The sequence below is a fragment of the Phyllobates terribilis genome, unplaced genomic scaffold (assembly GCF_046119375.1).
Source record: "Phyllobates terribilis strain yellow unplaced genomic scaffold, ASM4611937v1 Scaffold_3__8_contigs__length_932513732, whole genome shotgun sequence".
Taxonomy (NCBI): Eukaryota; Metazoa; Chordata; class Amphibia; order Anura; family Dendrobatidae; genus Phyllobates; species Phyllobates terribilis.
The window spans coordinates 885,905,304-885,925,242 of NW_027362763.1; the positions used below are offsets into that span (position 1 = coordinate 885,905,304).

At 38.6% G+C, this 19,939-nt stretch overlaps 1 protein-coding gene across 1 annotated transcript in view; it reads left to right on the plus strand.

The window, feature by feature from the left end:
• Positions 1-17,812, plus strand: part of LOC141257756 (sulfotransferase 6B1-like) — a 36,486-nt gene extending 18,674 nt beyond the window's left edge. The window contains exons 2-7 of the mRNA XM_073672686.1: positions 1,640-1,749; positions 2,809-2,895; positions 6,296-6,422; positions 8,960-9,054; positions 15,715-15,871; positions 17,611-17,812. Of these exons, the coding sequence (XP_073528787.1) occupies positions 1,640-1,749; positions 2,809-2,895; positions 6,296-6,422; positions 8,960-9,054; positions 15,715-15,871; positions 17,611-17,741 (707 nt within the window). The 3' untranslated portion in view covers positions 17,742-17,812. The remainder of the gene's footprint in view (positions 1-1,639; positions 1,750-2,808; positions 2,896-6,295; positions 6,423-8,959; positions 9,055-15,714; positions 15,872-17,610) is intronic.
• Positions 17,813-19,939: the final 2,127 nt, after the last annotated feature.

The following is a 19,939-nucleotide window of genomic DNA, read 5'->3' on the forward strand; positions in this document are numbered from 1 at the left end:
TGGTTTTATTTATTTTTTTGCTGTTCACTCTGTGGTATAAGTGATTAGGTGACTTTATTCTCCTTGTCGGTGCGATACCAGACTACTGGGTTGGTGCATTTACAGATTTATATTTTTTTTTTTTGTGTTTTGGCTGCTATCACACAGTAAAAGATAATTTATTTTTGTGGAACAAAGGTTTTCATCACCATATTTTGAGAGCTATAATTTTTCTGTATTTCTGCTGACAGTCATGTTAGGCCTTGTTTTCTGAGGGACGAGTTGACTTTTTTATTGGTACCATTTTCAGTCAGAACATTTTTTTTTTTTTTTTTTTTTTTTTTTTTCTATTCCAATTTTTGAGAGGCAGAATGAACAAAAAAACAACAATTCAGGAATTGTTTGATTTATTTTTTATGCCGTTCAGTGTGGTAAAAGTGATAAGACAACTTTGTTCTTTGGGCCAGTACGATTACAGCGCTACCACATTTACGGTATATCCTATTATTTATTTTTTTGCATATTCCAAGAGCTATAGTGTTTTTTTTTTTTTGTTTGTTTTTTTTCCTTCTCCCAGTGTTCACTTAAGGGGTTCTAGTGAGACAGTTTTATAGATCGGATCGGGTCATTCAGGACGCGGCTATACCAAATAAGTGTCCCTCTATTTTGGTTTTTACATAAGTGTGTGTGTGTAATAAATATATATATATATCTATATCCTTTTTTTTTTACCTTGTCACTCTGCTATTATGATTAATGTCACTTTTGTTATCAGCATCAAAGGGCTTAAACGACTGTGGTCAGCATTAGCACCGATCGTGGGCGTTAATGCAAAGGGTCAGCTGTCATGTATTGCTGACACCCGCTTTTAATCGCAGCGCTATATTTGTATGGCGGATGTCTTGAAGGAGATAAACAAAGCTGATTGTTTTTGATACTTCCTGGTATTTTGCTTTGCCAAAACTTTATTGATGGTCATGTGCGGATGACTTGTGTTTTTGATGCATTTACGTCACAAAAATACACTAAACGCATGTGCATTTTACATGTGGATTTTCCGCATTTAATGCAAATCTGTAAATAAAACTCGGCGTACCTGCAAGAAGAATTGACATGTTGCGGATTTCAGACATGCACCGCTTATCAGTTCACGCCGAAGAAAAAAAGCAGTGGGCTTGACATTTCTATAAATCCCATCCACTTTGCTGAAACTGTAAGACGCTGCATTTTTGACGGCCTGAAAATATGCAGCATCAAAAACTCACAAAAAAGTTATCGCGGGCGCACAGCCTTATAGGGAAAATTTGGTAAAGGTTATATACAACTCCTTTAGTCCTTTTTTTTTTCTTGGGATTGGTAGGGGGTCTTTGCAGCTTATCCCCAGTGATCATACATTAACCATCTATTCTGTCAACATATATTGTAACTCGTGGTATTTAAGGGACAACTGTTTAATTAAACTTCTGGGACAGTAAAACATAGTGGCTTCTAGAACTTCCAAAAAAATATTCCTGTATTAAATATTGTTCTAGTTAAAAAAAAAAAAAAAAAAACACACACAAAGAGAAATGCTTTATTCACTTCATGTTTTAATTTATATAGTAACTTTCTCTTGTACATTGACATAAAAGTACCAACAGAATGTTTACATTTGTTTTAGGAACAAACTGGACAATAGAGATACTTCACCAAATGCTATTTGAGCTACAGAACAAAGAACCTACAATAGACCAAGCTATGTTTGAGTTTGGAAAACCAGAAAAATATGAGGTTTGTTACATTTACATATCTAAGGCTCCCTATAAAATTGTCTTTTAAACCTAGTACTGCATATAATATTACATTAACTTCAAATATATAATATTTGAGCGATAAATGAAAAACTGTCCTACCAGTTGTCATTTCCACCAAGACAAGAGCTTGTAGCACTTCTCAAATGGATGTTTGTTGGTGGACACCAGTGATTTTCTTAAAAGCATTATTAAGCTTTCCTTTATATCTAAAGGTCCCCATACACATTTGTCTATTTTTGGCTTGTCATTCCTTGGCAGAAAAAAAAAATATCTCAGACCACATCAGCCATATTGAAAATTATATTTTTTGTAGATGAGATGGGCCATACCTGCGATCAGCCAAAAAAATCCAATATGTGCAATGGTGGTTTTGCACAAATCCTAACATTTTATAGGATAAACCTCTGCTTTTTTTTTAACAATCGTTGGTTTCCATGCAACAGAAGGTGATTGTTCGTTATTTTCTAAATTAGAAATTGCAGCCGAAATATTGACGTGTAATATATATTTTTCTTGTCTGTAAAAAAAAGACTGTAAAACGGACAATCAGTGATTTTTCTTGTATGAAAATAAATAAAAATTGCAAAGCTTCTCCAATTCATAACAAAATTTTGATCCGTGACTTTAATCAAAATCAGATTTCGTCTTGACTTAATTTTTTTTGCGAAGAGAGAGAAAGAAGAGAAAAAGGAAAAAAAAAAAATCCAGACATGTGAACAGACCCATATGCTATAATTGCAACGTGTTCTACCCATGAAAAATACAGAATACACACATGATTCATACATATCAGGCCTAAAGGATACAATCACTGATCATTCACTGACTCGCTGATCAGGTTTATACAGGGCAGGGCAATGATTGGGAGCAATCGTTATGAACCACCATTTGAGCAATCTTTGCCCAGTGTAAAAGGCCTTTTATTTTTTTTTTTTATTATTATATTCTTGGCATTAAGTTTCCACCCTTCATTACCATTTGAACAATGCTGCTTAGACTTTCACTAATGTATTCCTCATTTTATTTTGCTCTTAAGGACCTGAAGCACCAACCTTCTCCAAGACTATTTGCCTCGCATCTTACTTATGATAATCTACCAAAATCTTTCTTGAAAAAGACAAAGGTACAGTAGCTGATTATTCATAGCTATTTTTTTTTCGGAAATATCATACTTAACTGTTTAAAAATAAAGCTTTGCTAATGCAATCGTGTTAAATTCTACATTTTATATATCTACAGTGCATTGTGAAAGTATTTGGCCCCCTTGAACTTTTCTACCTTCTAGCCTTTCTGGCTTCAAACATAAAGATATAAAATTCTAATTTTTTTTTGGAAAGAATCAGCAACAAGTGGGAAACAATCGTGAAGTGGAACAAAATTTATTGGATATTTTAAAGTTTTTTAACAAATTAAAAACTGAAAAGTGGGGCGGCAATATTATTCGGCCCCCTTGAGTTAATACTTTGTAGCACCACCTTTTGCTGCGATTACAGCTGCAAGTCGCTTGGGGTATGTCTCTATCAGTTTTGCACATCGAGAGGCTGAAATTCTTGCCCATTCTTCCTTGCAAAACAGCTCGAGCTCAGTGAGGTTGTGAACAGCAGTTTTCAGCTCTTTCCACAGATTCTCGATTGGATTCAGGTCTGGACTTTGACTTGGCCATTCTAACACCTGGATACGTTTAGTTTTGAACCATTGCATTGTAGATTTTGCTTTATGTTTGGGATCATTTTCTTGTTGGAAGATAAGTCTCAGGTCTTTTGCAGACTCCAACAGGTTTTCTTCCAGAATGGTCCTGTATTTGGCTCCGTCCATCTTCCCATCAATTTTAACCATCTTCCCTGTCCCTGCTGAAGAAAAGCAGGCCCAAACCATGATGCTGCCACCACCATGTTTGACAGTGGGGATGGTGTTTTGAGGGTGATGAGCTGTCTTTCTTTTACACCAAACATATCGTTTTGCATTATGGCCAAAAAGTTCGATTTTGGTTTCATCTGACCAGAGCACCTTATTCCACATGTGTGGTGTGTCTCCCAGGTGGCTTGTGGTAAACTTCAAACGAGACTTTTTATGGATATCTTTGAGAAATGGCTTTCTTCTTGCCACTCTTCCATAAAGGCCAGATTTGTGCAGTGTACGACTGATTGTTTTCCTATGGACAGACTCTCCCACCTCAGCTGTATATCTCTGCAGTTCATCCAGAGTGATCATGGGCCTTTTGGCTGCATCTATGATCAGTCTTCTGTTTGTTCGAGATGAAAGTTTAGAGGGACGGACGGGTCTTGGTAGATTTGCAATGGTCTTATACTCCTTCCATTTCATTATGATCGCTTGCACAGTGCTCCTTGAGAGGTTTAAAACTTGGGAAAACTTTTTGTATCCAAATCCGGCTTTAAACTTCGCCACAACAGTATCTCGGACCTGCCTGGTGTGTTCCTTGGCCTTCATGATGCTCTCTGCACTTGAAACAGAACCCTGAGACTATCACACAATTCTACATATACTGCCCTGGAGCTTAGCTCTGCCTGTGGAGAGCTGAACCAACTCTGCTGCGTCACCATCAGCTCCAGAGGATCTGCACCGCAGTGGCGGCCTCATATAGCCGCATACCACAGGTGGCGTCACGCACATTATCTTTAAAAACTTTATTTCCCCTTTTACTTTCCCTTTAATTGACCACCCTGGGTCACGGACTGGGTCACTGCCATCGTGACATCCCCAGCACCGACCGGCCCTTCTACTGAGTACCCCATGGCCCAAGGGGCGCACCATATACATTAGTAAACTGTCTTAGCAAGTCAATATATCATTGCTAAATATATGATAATCCACACTATACGGTGGTGATTTCTGTTAAACACTAACTGGATATTCTAGCTGATTATGAGACAATCAGTTTAATACCCATACACAAAAATGATAATAGACAGATGAATAAAGTGTATGTGCTTAGCATATATTGATTTATATAGTGAAATGTAAATAGGTGATTACTTATCCCATACTGAATTTTTAAAGTGCTTTGTAAGTGGTAATAAAAGATAATGGGGGTTACTTATCCCATATGTAATACCTCCAAAACGTTTCCCCAAAGGTGGTTCATCAGGAGCCCGGATAATAAGGATAAATAGATGTGAATGTTAGTGCACATCACAGCATTTTGGATTCTTTATCTATGTCTCTTCACCTTATATACCCCACCTTGGATTGAGAGTGGGGTATATATTTTTGATAACCTTGACTTATTTATGCCTTACTCTTATGGGAGCACAGCTCCATATGACTGCATATTTTATGTTATGTTTTCTCATGAATTCTTATGAAATTTATAAAGGCAAATTTTTACACCGGTATACAAATGCATGAAACACAAGACTGAGAAAGCATGTCAAACATAATAAGCCTTATGTAGCAAGTTTTTATTTAGTTCTGCAACATTTTCAGCTTCTGTGAGCCTTTCTAAAGTCTTTCTCCAAGGTTCACAGAATCTGAAACTTTGATGTGCTGTTTATTTGAAATGCTGTCCCCATCTCTTGTATTACAGTGATGGACCTTGGATAAAGGTCAGCGAGGCAGGCACCAAAAAAAGCCAAAGCTGCCGAACCTGTTTACTTCCAATTGCCTTTCTGTAGGCTACAGTATAGGTCAGGGAGATACTTAGAAATCACAGGGCCCCATAGGAAGAAAATGTTTTGCCCTCACCCCACCCCCATTCATTTATTTATTTATTTATTTATTTATTTATTTATTTTATTTATTTTTTTAAATACCCCTAAAGGTGTCCATATCGTTCAATATCTCAGTATAGCAGCTGCATCTCTGCTCATGTTGACTTTTGTCTTTTTTTCTGTATAGACTTTTAAATGGACACAAATTTATTCAAGATAACATAGGCTTTATTAAGTGACAAAGCATGAAATTCTATACGGTATGTAGAATGGCTTGGGCTTACACAAGTTACTTAAAGGAACCTCCTCTTTCGTATTTCATAGTAGGAGTGATTCAGCACCAGAAAACTTGTTCCATATATTGGATAATTCCATAGAGTGTCTGTATAAATGGCTGCTTGTATTCCAGATAATGAGTTCTTTATATTGGTGACTTAAGCAATAAGCTGACCAGAATTAAGATCTCTGCATAGCGTCCGGTCCCAGGGCCATGAGAGTCTGAGTAGAGGCTTTCTCGGCAATATTTTCATATACAGGGTCATGAACCAATATGTGTGATAGGGATATATAATATATTATATAGATATCTCCCTATCTCTAATATGCACATATTTAGTGAAGCTAATAATTTAAATACCAGTAATTGAAAAGTAATTAGCATGGAGCTGAGCTGCAGTAAGATACACAATCCATGGTCAGGGGTGGCACAGTTTCAGTAGAAAGCAACCACCATTTTCTAATCCTGAACATTTTTATAACTTTTTATAAACATAAGTTGATAGACGAGCCATCCATAAAATTACATGGTTTTTTTTCTACAAGCAATGACACAAAACATTTTTTTTTTTATTACAGATCTTGTTAATTCTCCGAAATCCAAAAGATACAGCTGTCTCTTATTTCCACTTCTTAAACAACAATCCCGTGCTTCCCACAATGCGCTCTTGGGACTCGTTTTTTGACGATTATATAACTGGAAATGGTAACTTGAACAAGACATGTTTTTTATTACTATTGAAATGTTCCTTTATAAGTACCTAACAATCAATGCATCCAATCAATTCTCTCATCTCTAGTCTTCTCATAAGCAAGTGTTGAACATGAACGATGAACCAATCCCATCATTGGACACGAGGAAAAAATCTAGTAATAGCCATGTTCAGCTTCCTCTTCAGTACCCTAGGGCAGTGCAAACCTCCACAGTCAGCACTGCAATGCATCCTGGGCGCCTCTTATGATTATTAGGCCTGTGATGCACATCATCATATTGCGTGAGGCCCTTTTGACCAAGCCAAGGGTCTAGGTATCAATGAGGCACCAAGGATGCTACCATTTGAGTGACTTACCAGTTGTTTTCATTGCCATGGTCTGTCTGTCACAAGGTACCGAAGTGGACGCTGCACCAGGGTAGTAAGAATCACTTTGCACTTCTTTATCCATCATGTTTTGGTTATTGGTCTAGATCAGTGGTCACCAAAGTATGTAACCATTAGTACTTTTTCCACTTGATAAAGGCTTTCCCTAGTGCCACACTTATTATAAAGTGCCTCTCAAATATCTTGTTTTGCTCATTATACACATTATATTTCTTAACTCTTTATCGACATCCACCATACATGTGCGGCACACATTGGGAGCTTGTGTATGGAGCGGGCTCACCATACCGGACAGATAATGGCAGTGACACACAACCAGGATCTGCCTCTAACAGCTGTGGGTGGAGCGGAGCAATTCCCACAACTGTTAGCTTGTTAAAAGGAACCTGTCAGCACAGAATGTCTGTTCAAACCGAACACAGGCACGTATCCCTGCCAAGATGCACCATTCATTTAAATACACATTCCCATCTGCTTGGTTTTAATCTCTCTCCGCCCTTTTCTGACTCTATGAAGCCAGAGCTGTCAATCAAAGAAGCTGGGGGTGGAGAGAGAAGGAAAACAAGCAGGTGGGAAAGTGTGTAGTTAAATGATTCGCCCAACCATGGTGCACTGAGTGACTGTACTTTGTTTGCACAGAATGACTGTTGAAACAATGTCTTTAACTGTTAAATGCCACTGTCAATCTGTCAATGGCATTAACAGCGCGGCTGACCGACGAAATGATTGCGGGGCACCGATGGGTTACTATGACAGCCAAGAGGTTGTTAAAGACCTTCATGCCGGTCATCACCGAGCTCAACTGAAACCCAGCCTGTGGCTGGACTTCAAAGGAGTCTGTGATTTTTGCTTTATACAGCAGTGCTGTGGCTTAGTACAAGCGATCAGACAATTGCAGGTTCAAATTGTCTAAAGGGCCTATCAAAAATGGGGGAGATTATAACGTTATTGCAAAAATTACACTTTTAATATCACCATGCCCAAAAAAGTTTGATCTAGCAAAATCTAAAATTAATTGATCTGATCGGTAAACACCATAAATGGAAAAAAAAAAATTAAAAAAACTCAAATTGCGTGGTTGTCTTTTTTTTTTTTTAAGTTGACACAACACTGCAAAAAAGTGATGCGAGAAGCGATCAAAATGTGATATCTATCCCAAAATGGTATCAATAAAGACGTTGTTTCGCCCCACAAAAATTAAGCCCTCACCGCTCTTAAATGGTAAACATTAAAGAAGCACTCCCATCCAAGTTTTTTTTTTTATCCTCTTAATATATTGTACAGTTCTACATCATTGCAAAGTCCCTAGCAGTCCAGCTTCACTGCTCTTAAACTCCTGACCTTGTTCCGCTCCTCCCATCCACCAGGGACTTTGCAGTGACAGAGAATTGTAGTTCTAACGATGACTCCTGCAAAGAAAAGACTTCCAGTGTCTACATAGAGCTTAGTAGGATTCAGCTAGTCTGTTTTAATTACGTGATGTCATAGACCTAATGGAAAAGAGAAGAATTAACTGGGTAGAAAGGCAAAATGAGCAATTGTAAGTACACACTACTATATAATATGATGAGTGCAATATATTAGGAGGATAAAAAAAGTTTGATAGGAGTGCTTCTTTAAATGTATTGTAACCTCTACTCACAATGCGGCCTGGTGATATAGATTCCATTTAATAAATTGTCAGAAGGTTTTGCTATTTAATCTGACATAATATAGGGCAAGTGAGCCTGATTCCAAGGATGTGTTACTTACTGGGTTGTGTTGTAAATTCAATACAATAAGTGTTTTATCAGCAAAAGATTATCACTGCCTGACTAGGTCTCGCATGCAGACTAATCTGTGTAATCCCGAAACCCACCACTGATCAGCAGCTTGCTGACCATTCAGTGTATACAGGGAGTTGCCAATCAGGAGTGTGGATGGGCTTATACACAGTTTAGCAATATAATTACTGTTAGAATCCCTGTTTTATCTGTTGTAGATTTATCAAAACTAAGCCAAGCAATCCAGTAAGTGATACATCGTTGGAATCGGGGTCTCTTGCCCAATTTGTGCTGCTCTCAGATTACATAGCAAAAACCTGCTGACAAATTGTCTTTTAAGAGATGACAAATGTTGACTAATTGTTTTCTCTTTGTCTTAGTAATTTATGGGTCATACTTTGATTATACGCTCGGCTGGGAAAAACATATTGATGATGGAAATTTACTTGTACTTACATTTGAAGAAATGAAAGCAGTAAGTAGTGTTTCATACAAAGTTTAATTTTAGAAATAAGGTCTTGTTTGTGAAAAGCTCGTTTTGTACGATCATTGCTCTGCAAAACATTGCCATCTGGAATCCATCAACTCAAAAAGGCATCCATGGACAGACTTTGCACTAGTCACTCTAGTTGTTGATCAGCAGAATGAGTTGAGGCGGAAGGGGGATTGTGCGGAGTTGGAGACAGCGAGCTTGAGAAAAGAAGAAAATTGAAGTGAAGAGCATAATCAAGGGGGATCAATTTCAAGTTCAGAAGATTAAGCAATACCAATAGTCTGGATTCACCCATGGACAGCTTGACTTCTCTCTCAAAGGGTCATTCAGGCATGAAACAAGAGTTGTAATAACCATGAATTTTGGATATGAGACGGACCCTCACTCCACCTTTAAAACAACCAAAACTGCAGTAAACCTAGACAATGGAATAAATACACAAAACACTTTATTTTGTCTGTCTAAATTGTCAGAGCTATATTTAAATCCCAGGATTAAAACCATCACAGTAGGAGTCAGGTCATGTGCGAGTACATAGGGATTCACAAGTACTGTGATATCCCCAGCAGACTGACATACAGCACCAGGCCAGACAGCCATAAAGAGGCGGCATGCACTGGTTTGCCATTCAAGCAGAGCCAGTAAAGTTTCAGGGCACCAATGACCTTGTTATCCTCACTCCTGTTCTTAACCACCATGCCCCCCCTCCCTCCAATTGATGTTATCATTATGACATCTTCCAGGCTGGCCATCAAAGCCGAGCTTGTTCACCACAAAGAGGTTTCACATACTCTACTAGTTAAAATTTTATTTACCATCTTAACTGATCTGCAACTTCCACCTGACTCCTAAACCACCACAAAAGAGGCCATTTGAAACCTTAAATGCACTCAACCGCCAATAACCATGCCTAACAATAATATACCCTCAAGCAGTTCTACATTCTATGGAAAAACTCTGCATACAAGAAGCCTTTTATCTTTAGAAAAAAATTGGTTTTGTGAATTTTGTTGGAAAATTGCTGATAAACCTTTAACCATTCTAAATACATAATATAATATATGTGTGACAGGGTCACTGGCAATGTAAGTGAGGGGAGATATGTATCACAAAGATTGCTATCTTCCGTGATGTGAAAACCCAAACGTTTTCTCTCCAGCATGTTATGTGCTGAGAGGTGTTTATTGGCCATGATAGGGTTGGATTTTTTGTGAGTGGTTGTAAGAGATCAGCGGGACGGCCACTCACCATATCTTCACCCTAAGGGTGTGGTTCGGCAAGTTAAATGTCTGACCACTGAGTTTTTTATTTTATTTTTTTTCTCTGCGTGTTGGAGGCATAGAAGTCTCCATTCTGGAACTCCAGTGCGAGCTGAAGTTTATTATATCATGAGCTGTGCATGAAGTTATCTTTTGTTTTGCCGTTATGCCAGAAAGACATTGTTTATTTTGTGAAATCCTGCACTGGTTTATGCCATGTTTATATAAACCAGTAGAAGAAACGTTCCTGCGGCTCTCAGAGGTAGAATGAATGAATATTTTGTATGTATATATGTGTGCGTTTCAAAAATGATGCAAAGTAGACATGTAGTAAATGTTAGTTATATCACACAAAATGGTTTTAATAGCATCTGGTTTAATGGCATAAAAATTCAAAGCTTGAAAATTGAAAAATTTCAGTTTTTTTTTTTTTTTTTTTTGTCAAATTTTTCATATTTTCACAAACACAAATCTTATTGACCAGAATTTACCACTAACCTGAAGTACAACATGTCATGAAAAAAAACCATCTCAGAATTACTGGGATCTGCTGAAGTGTTCCAGAGTTACAGCCTCATAAAGTGACACTGGTCAGAATTTAAAAAAATTCCATGGTCAGGGAGGTGAAAACGGGCTGGTGGGGAGGGGTTAAATTAACATTTATAACATTTTGACCTATTAAATGAAAGTCTACGAAGGCATTATTAATATCTCTGCCACTCCTTCGTCAATTATTTTTCTGGCACTTGATGACATTTACACTTAGCTGCTCCCACTGACTCAAGGGCACCCAGATTAGTTACATTGGTGTTCATTTTAATGCACTAGATTACTGCATTATCTCGATTACAACCTTGAAAGAAGGAGGCGTTGGGTCAATATCCATACCTCAGAATTCTCAAGTCACATGAAAAGAGGGTCCTTGAAGCTATTCGTATTGAAAAACATGCCGACTTCTTTTCTTCTCCCCTCCAGCTGCTGGTTCTGGCTTGGGGGAGCCAATTTATTCTGTAGACATGCAAAATATGATTTTCATGACTTTATATCTTATAAGTCCATGTTAAAAGGTAAATGTCTCTGCAGACCAGGGGGCCATACCTGAGATGTTTACGCCTCCACATGAGATGGAGAGATGGAGTTCACATATACATCGTAAGGAGTGATAACCAGGATAGACAAGATATGTATACATGATCAGTATGTAACACAAAGATGGAGCCTGTACCCAGATCAGACATGTATAGTGAGGAGAATAACCTGGACAGACAGTAACTGTATACATGTATGTATGTAGTACACATCACGTATGTTTATACAGTGGCATGTAAAAGTTTGAGTACCCCTGCTCAAAATTACTGTTATTGTGAACAGTTAAGCAAGTTGAAGATGAAATGATCTCGTAAAGGGCTAAAGTTAAAGATGACATATTTACTTTGTATTTTAGGCAAAAAATATATATCTTCATATTTTACATTTTAAAAATTACAAAAAGGAAAATGGGCCAATGCAAAAGTATGGGCACTATGCATGGTTAGTACTTAGTAGCACCCTATTTTGAAAGTATCCCTGCTTATAAATGTTTTTTGTAGCCAGCCAAGAGTCTTTTAATTCTTGCTTGAGGGATTTTCATCTATTCTTCCTAGGAAAATTCTTCCAGTTCTGTGAGATTCCTTGGTTGTCTTGCATGCACTGCTATTTTGAGGTCTAACAACAAATTTTCAATGATGTTCAGATCAGGGGACTGTGAGGGACATTGTAAAACCTTCAGCTTGTGCCTTTTGAGGTTGTCTATTGTGGATTTTGACTTGTGTCTAGGATCATTATCCATTTGTAGAAGCCATCCTCTTTTCAACTTCAGCTTTTTTTATAGATGGTGTTATGTTTGCATCAAGAATTTTGTTGAAATTTCATTAAATCCATTCTTCCCTATACCTGTGAAATGTTCCCCATGCCATTAGCTGCATCACAACCCCAAAGCATGATTGATCCACCCCCATGCTTAATGGCTGGCGAGATGTTCTTTTCCTGAAATTATGTGCCCATTTTTCTCCAAACATACCTTTTGATCATTGTGGCCAAAGGGTTCTATTTAACCTCATTGGTCCAAAGGACTTGTTTACAAAATGCATTAGGCTTGTTTAGATGTTCTTTTGCATACTTCTGATGCTGAATTTTATGGAGTGGACGCAGGAGAGGTTTTCTTCTGATGACTCTTCCATGAAGGCCATATTTGTGCAGGTGAACAGTAGAACAATGTACCACAACTCCAGAGTCTACTAAATCTTTCTGAAGGTCTTTTACAGTCAAACTGGGGTTCTGATTTGCCTCTAGCAGTCCTATGAGTAGCTCTTACTGAATTTTGCTTGGTCTTCCAGACCTTTATCTTGACCTCCACTGTGCCTGTTAACTTCCATTTCTTAATTATATTTCGAACCGAGGAAAGGGCAACTTGAAAACACTTTGATATCATCTTATAGCCTTTTCCTGCTTTGTGGGCCTCTGCCATTTTCATTTTCAGAATGTTAGGCATCAACTTAGATGAACACATGGCTGCTGTTTTTGGCACAAGGTTAGAGGAGGCTGGGCTTTTATAAAGCTGGGAAATTGGCATCACGTGGCCTTTCCTAACAATGATGGTGAACAAGCCATAACTCTAACAGGCGCTAATTAAGGTCTAAAACCTTCGTCAAAGTTATCTAAGCACACAAATCTCCAAGGGTGCTCAAAACTTTTGTATCAGCCCATTTTCCTTTTTGGGAATTTTTAAAATGGGGAAAAAAAAACTATTTTAGGCAAAAAAAAGGAAATGTGTCATCTTTAACTTTAGGTCTTTTGTATATAGCTCAGAGATGGAGGTCCAATACAGATCACCAGACTCCTGAAATGGGAAGGGGGACTATCGGCACACAGCAGGGTCAGTATTCACTTTACTGACCTGAAGTGCCGCCTCTCATCATACATGGAACATCCCTTGACCTCCCCCCTCACCAGTGTCTCTAGTACACGTGACTGCCAAGCTCCACCATAGGTAGCATAGTAATGGCAGACATTGTATGTGTCCATGCTCTGTCCTCCCACTATTACTTATCGATGGCAGATATCTGCTCACAGTCCTTGTTCCCCTTACGATACAGTCACAAGCAACCCAGACCTCATGAAGACTCCGTATAATACAGCAGTGTGTAATATATCAGCTATGTAAGCAGTGAGGTCACACAGGAGCTGCATCTGCAGTGTGTAAGGTGGGTGCTTCTAGCAGACACATGAAAAAACATGGCGGGCTGCATGAATATCTGAGGTAATATTGGTTCCTGATTCTACACTAGTATATGAGATCTGAGGTGAGTGTGGTCATATCCGCTGTAATGTGAGGTGATAACCCCAGAATTATACTCTCTGACACTGCAGACATGTTTCCTCCAGTTCTTCTGGTGAGAGACAGATGGAGAGCTAAAAAGGATGTAACTTTGTCTCATCTGGCTCGAAGCCCCACCCTGCTCACAGTAAAACACCAGCAGGGTGTGCTCCTTCCTCTTAAAGCAGAATCACTCTTGCTTATAGTCTACACAGCTATACAAACAAAGCTGCAGAAGTTATAGGGTTACCCCTCCCAAAGTCATGGTTCCCTCTGCTTTTGTATCCTACAAACATATGAGCACATCAGCTAGGAGTATGCCATAACTGGTAATAAGCCGAGTTATATGGGGATTTTAAGGACACCATGAGCTTCTGAACTCTCCTCTGACCAGCTCTTCTCGTTGGCCAGCTAGCAGGACCATATATGACCATAACGCTGCTCAAAGTCATAATGGCTGAGCAGCACACACACCCTCAGCAGCAGGAAATGTAATTCTATTTTGAGATCCAGCTTATAATTTTTTAGGAAAATGGCTTGCATGGGAAAACTGCATAATAATCCAAAAGGGAATGGATCCTATAGACCTCCTGTATATGGGACACATTGCGGCTCACTTTTATTTGGATCCAAAATGAGGCACCTGCTTTTTCCATACACTGCATGCTTCCATATAACATTGGAATTATACAAAGTATTCTTTTTTTGGATTCCATACAGGCTTACAGAAAAGTGTCTTGCTTCAATGAATACCATATCCATAGAGGTGTTCTTCCTTAAAAGCAATGTTCTGTACATAGCACTCAAAGTAGCACTGGAATTTATTTTAAAGGGGTTGTCCAGTCCAGATAAACAAGTCTGCAGTCACTCTGTGTGACTGCAGACTTATGAATGTCCCCCAGCGCAGGCACTGTGTGCTGCGATGATTTGCTGGTTTCAGACCTGGGACCGGAGGACATATATGAGTCTTACATACTCTTGGCCAGTGGGCATGGCCTCGCTCTCCGTACACTTGTATGGCGCGAGGCTGCGCCCTCTAATTGGCTACGCCCACTGGCAGGCCACGTCTCTAGATAAGGCGCAGCCTCACTCAATATCAGTGTATAGAGCGAGGCGACACCCACTGGCTGGGATTATGTATACCTCATACATATCCTCCGGTCCCGGGTCTGAAACCAGTGAATCCCTGCAGCGTACAGTGCTAGCACTGGAGGGATTTATAAGTCTGCAGTCACTTAGAGTCACTGCAGACTTATCGATTTGGACCGGACAGCCCCTCTAACTTTCCATACAATGGCTTTTGTGTCTCCATGAGACTTGGTAATCCTTTGACTAAAAATAGAATAAAAAACTTGCTCTAAAACTGTAAAGTGTGAACTATTTTTTACTTTGGTGCAGTTTCTCTGCCTCTCTCATGTCACTTGGTATTACATTTTGTGTTGCTACTGGGAATAAGTGGTTCTTCAGTAGATTTTGTTACTTAAATCACATGGCTATAGTGATGGGTGAAGGGTTTATGAATTGCAATTATAAACCCTTCAAGAATCAATTGCAAAAAAGATGCTTTACCTGACCCTGCCTTTAGGCTATGTGCCCACGTTGCATTTATGAAGCAGAAAATTTCTGCTTCATTTCTGCAAGTCCTCTCCCGGAAAAACGCATGCGGAATTCCGCACGCGTTTATCACGCGTTTTCCACATGCGGAATTGCCTTGCGTTTTTTATGCATTGGACAAAGGCAATTCTGCTTGCGGAAACGCAAAATTAATTGACATGCTGCGGATTTTTGTACGCAGCATAAACGCTGCGGAAAAATCCGCAGCATGTGCATAGAACATGCGGAATCCCATTGGGGACCATGGGGTGCGGGTTACCAAGCGTTTTACAAGCGTTTCCGCTGCGGAAATTCCGCATCAAAAACGCTTGAAAAACGCTACGTGGGCACACAGCCTTAAAGGAATATGTTTAGTAAGTTTTTTTTTTTTTATCTGTTCCTTTCTTTTAAACTCTTTGCAATTATGTTTTTAAGGATCTCCTTGCGGAATTAAAAAAAATTTCTGAATTCTTTGGGATAAATTTGACTGATGAGCAATTCCAGAAAGTTCAGGAAAAATCTACTTTTAAGTCCATGAAAGAAAAATCTGATAAAACACATGGGAACATGGGAAAGGTTTTTTTCCGAAAAGGTAAGTATTTTAAGCTGTACCTCCCATGTTTCTTCATCCATAGGCTAAGTGCACACCAATTGTAATTAGCATTCAACAGTACATCTCACAAACTGTTAACTTCTACACTAATGTGCCAATAAACTTTAATGGACCGTTTTCCATTTGGTCCCGTAGGCCTAAGGCCTCATTCAGACATTTGTTGTTCTCATGTACAAGAGAAAGGGACTGATTATCTTGATGAAAGTGTGGTTCTAGTGTCATCCGTTTTACTTGTACATGGAAAAAAACAAAAGTTTCTCCACCTTCACCTTTTTGACAATCAGTAAAAATCGGACCACACTCAAATGCCATCTGAATGCAGCCGATTGTTTTTTGTTTTTTTTAATATTCATAAAAAAACTATTTACTGTAATATAAACTTGCATTCCAATTTTGATCTTACCCTTGGATCAAAATTGGACATATCTCCTTGATTTTCACTTACCAAGCAGTTCACAGAAAATCTCAAACATGTGAATGGCCCATAGCATTCATACCTGTGATGGTCTATCTCTGAAAACCACAGATAGCACTTGTATACAAAAAACGGATGTCTGAATGAGTCCTAAGTGTATTGAATAGCATAGTTGACAGCAGTTTTCAATTCAACTGTATACAAAAAAACTTTGTGTGTGGTGGGGTGTTTTTGTTTGTTTTTATCCAAGGCAGACATGGGCAACTCAAATGGTGGAAGTGGTCCTGCTTACTGTAAAATAAAAAAAAAAAAATGTGCAGTGAATTTATCTTTTGTTTCTTGAATTAACTACATTCTCTTTTTTTATGTCCTTCAGTGAATTACTAAAATCTATTAATATAAAAAAAAGGAAGCTGTGTGTAAGATATTGCACATATACACACATCTTCTTATATATGCATTGTTTTTCACATACATGTTTCTAAAGGGATATATATATATGTGTGTGTGTGTGTGTGTGTGTATATACATGCATGCATACATACCACTCACCCAAAAGTGGTGGAGAGGGCTAGATCTATAAATATTTTGGCTGGAACAAGTCTATGACTTGCCGCCCAGTCGTATAGTCTTATGTACGTGAAAGTGTCTGGCTAAACAAATCACTTGTGACCCTGAATTCTGCATTTTTACCTCTTCTCACTTTAACTTGAGATGTGTCAAAAGTAATAGTTTCACAAAATACTAGAGCAGATATTTTTTGTAACTGTGGAGTCATAGTCTGTGTCCATTTTGGTGGAGTCAAAGTTGGAGCCGGTATAAAATGGACGGACTCCTAAAATCTATAATAAATTGGGTACAGTAGTACAATGCAGGTTGTGATGTAAATGTTTTCATAAGAATTTGGGGAAATTAGAAGTGTCTGTTCTATTCCTGATCTAAGGATCTGGCTTTTAGTTGAGATGAATCTGTGCTGCACTTTATGTACACGCTCAGTAATGAGGCCGTGCTGTGGAGTCGGGGAAATTGAGGAGTCTGAGTTGGAGGTTTGGCTTAGACTCCACAGCCCTGTTTATATAGAGGCATACTGGCCAATTGTAAGAGTACAGCTTTCTCTGGAAAATAGATTTACCAGTAATCTGGCATATTAGGAAGTAATGGTATGTTTATTCACTTACATAATGTTTAATTCCATGTACTGACCATGCCACTGAATCCCAATAATACCTTGGGGAAATTTTACCTTGTGATATCTAAAGTACTAGTAGAAATAATGCATTAAAATCAATTTATTTTTTTCAAGGGGAAATTGGAGATTGGAAGAGTCTTTTCACTGAGGAACAGAGTAAACAAGTGGATGCCAAGTTTGAGGAATATCTTGCAGGAACAAAACTCGGAGAGAAGATAAACTATTCCAAATATTGTACATATTAATGAATCATTTGATTTAGCTTTTGTACTGCTGCACTGTGTAAACCGTTTAATAAAATGAGTGTTTTACAGCTGCATTGTTTTCTACAGTATGTTACTATAACTGATGTGTTTGAAAGAACAGATCTTTTAATTAACTTAGTTACTGTAATTGAATATAAGCATACAGAAGTGTCAAAGCATTGCATGATATCTTAAAGTAGCGCTGTTGTTGGTGTTTTTTTATATTTTTTTCCTGTCACTGAATATAAAAATATTCATTCAGCTACTATTACAAACCAACATGTAACTAAGGTTTCTGACAAATCACTATATATTTCTCTTCATTTGGTCATGTAATCTCATGTTGAAACCCATTCCCTCCAACACATGGATGTCTTTACAGAAACTCTATCAGTCAGTGATGATAGCTAGTCAATGGCCTGTTGCACAGTTATATTAAAGGAGATGACCGTTCAGCCTCCCAACTGTAGATTGTATAATTTCAGTTTATTTAGGAAAATATACAGCATAAAAATCACACTGTCTCTACATGTCATGTGATGCTGTACTAATGCATCATGTGATTGATGGAGTAAAATGCATGTTTTATATCTGGAAATTTAAGATGGAGGCTGAAGAGAAACAAAGAGGAGATTTGATCAGGTAGGCAATGCAGGGATAGAAAAAAATACTGGACTGCTTCTTTAAAAAAACTGCCCTTTTATTTCCCTTTCTTTACACATCCTTTAATGCATCCACAAGTTTTCAATGGGACTTCAGTCAAGTGTATGTCTTAGTTTGAATTTACATCAGGATCCATATACAGTGAAGGAAATAATTATTTGATCCCTTGCTGTTTTTGTAAGTTTGCCTACTGACAAAGACATGAACAGTCTATAATTTTAAGGGTAGGTTAATTTTAACATTGAGAGATAGAATATCCAAAACAAAAATCAAGAAAATCACATTGTATAAATTAGATAAATTTATTTGCATTTTGCAGTGAGAAATACGTATTTGATCCCCTACAAACAATTATGAGTTCTGGCTCCCACAGACCAGTTAGACGCTCCTAATCAACTCGTTACCTGCATTACATAGTCACCTGTATACAGTCATGGCCAAAAGTTTTGAGAATGACACCAAAATTATATTTTCACATGATCTGCTGGCCTCTGGTTTTTATTAGTGTTTGTCTGATGTTTATATCACATACAGAAATATAATTGCAATCATATTATGAGTACCAATAGATTATATTGGCAGTTAGAATGAGTTAATGCAGCAAGTCAATATTTGCAGTGTTGCCCCTTCTTCTTCAAGACCTCTGTAATTCTCCCTGGCATGCTCTCAATCAACCTTTGGACCAAATCCTGACTGATAGCAGTCCATTCTTGCATAATCAATGCTTGCATTTTGCCAGAATTTGTTGGTTTTTGTTTGTCCACCCGTCTCTTGATGATTGACCACAAGTTCAATGGGATTAAGATCTGGGGAGTTTCCAGGCCATGGACCCAAAATCTCTATGTTTTGTTCCATGAGCCATTTAGTTATCACCTTTGCTTTATGGCAAGGTGCTCCATCATGCTGGAAAAGGCATTGTTGGGCGCCAAACTGCTCTTGGACGGTTGGGAGAAGTTGCTCTTGGAGGACATTCTGGTACCATTCTTTATTCATGGCTGTGTTTTTAGGCAAGACTGTGAGTGAGCCGATTCCCTTGGCTGAGAAGCAACCCCACACATGAATGGTTTCTGGATGCTTTACAGTTGGCATGAGACAAGACTGGTGGTAGCGCTTACCTCTTCTTCTCCGAATAAGCTGTTTTCCAGATGTCCCAAACAATCGAAAAGGGGATTCATCAGAGAAAATGACTTTGCCCCAGTCCTCAGCAGTCCACTCCCTGTGCCTTTTGCAGAATATCAGTTGGTCCCTGGTGTTTTTTCTGGAGAGAAGTAGCTTCTTTGCTGCCCTCCTTGAAACCAGCCCTTGCTCAAAGAGTCTCCGCCTCACAGTGCGTGCAGAAGCACTCACACCAGCCTGCTGCCATTCCTGAGCAAGCTCGGCACTGCTGGTAGTCCGATCCCACAGCTGAAACCGTTTTAAGATACGGTCCTGGCACTTGCTGGTCTTTCTTGGGCGCCCTGGAGCCTTTTTGACAACAATGGAAGCTCTCATCTTGAAGTTCTTGATGATGCGATAGATTGTTGACTGAGGTGCAA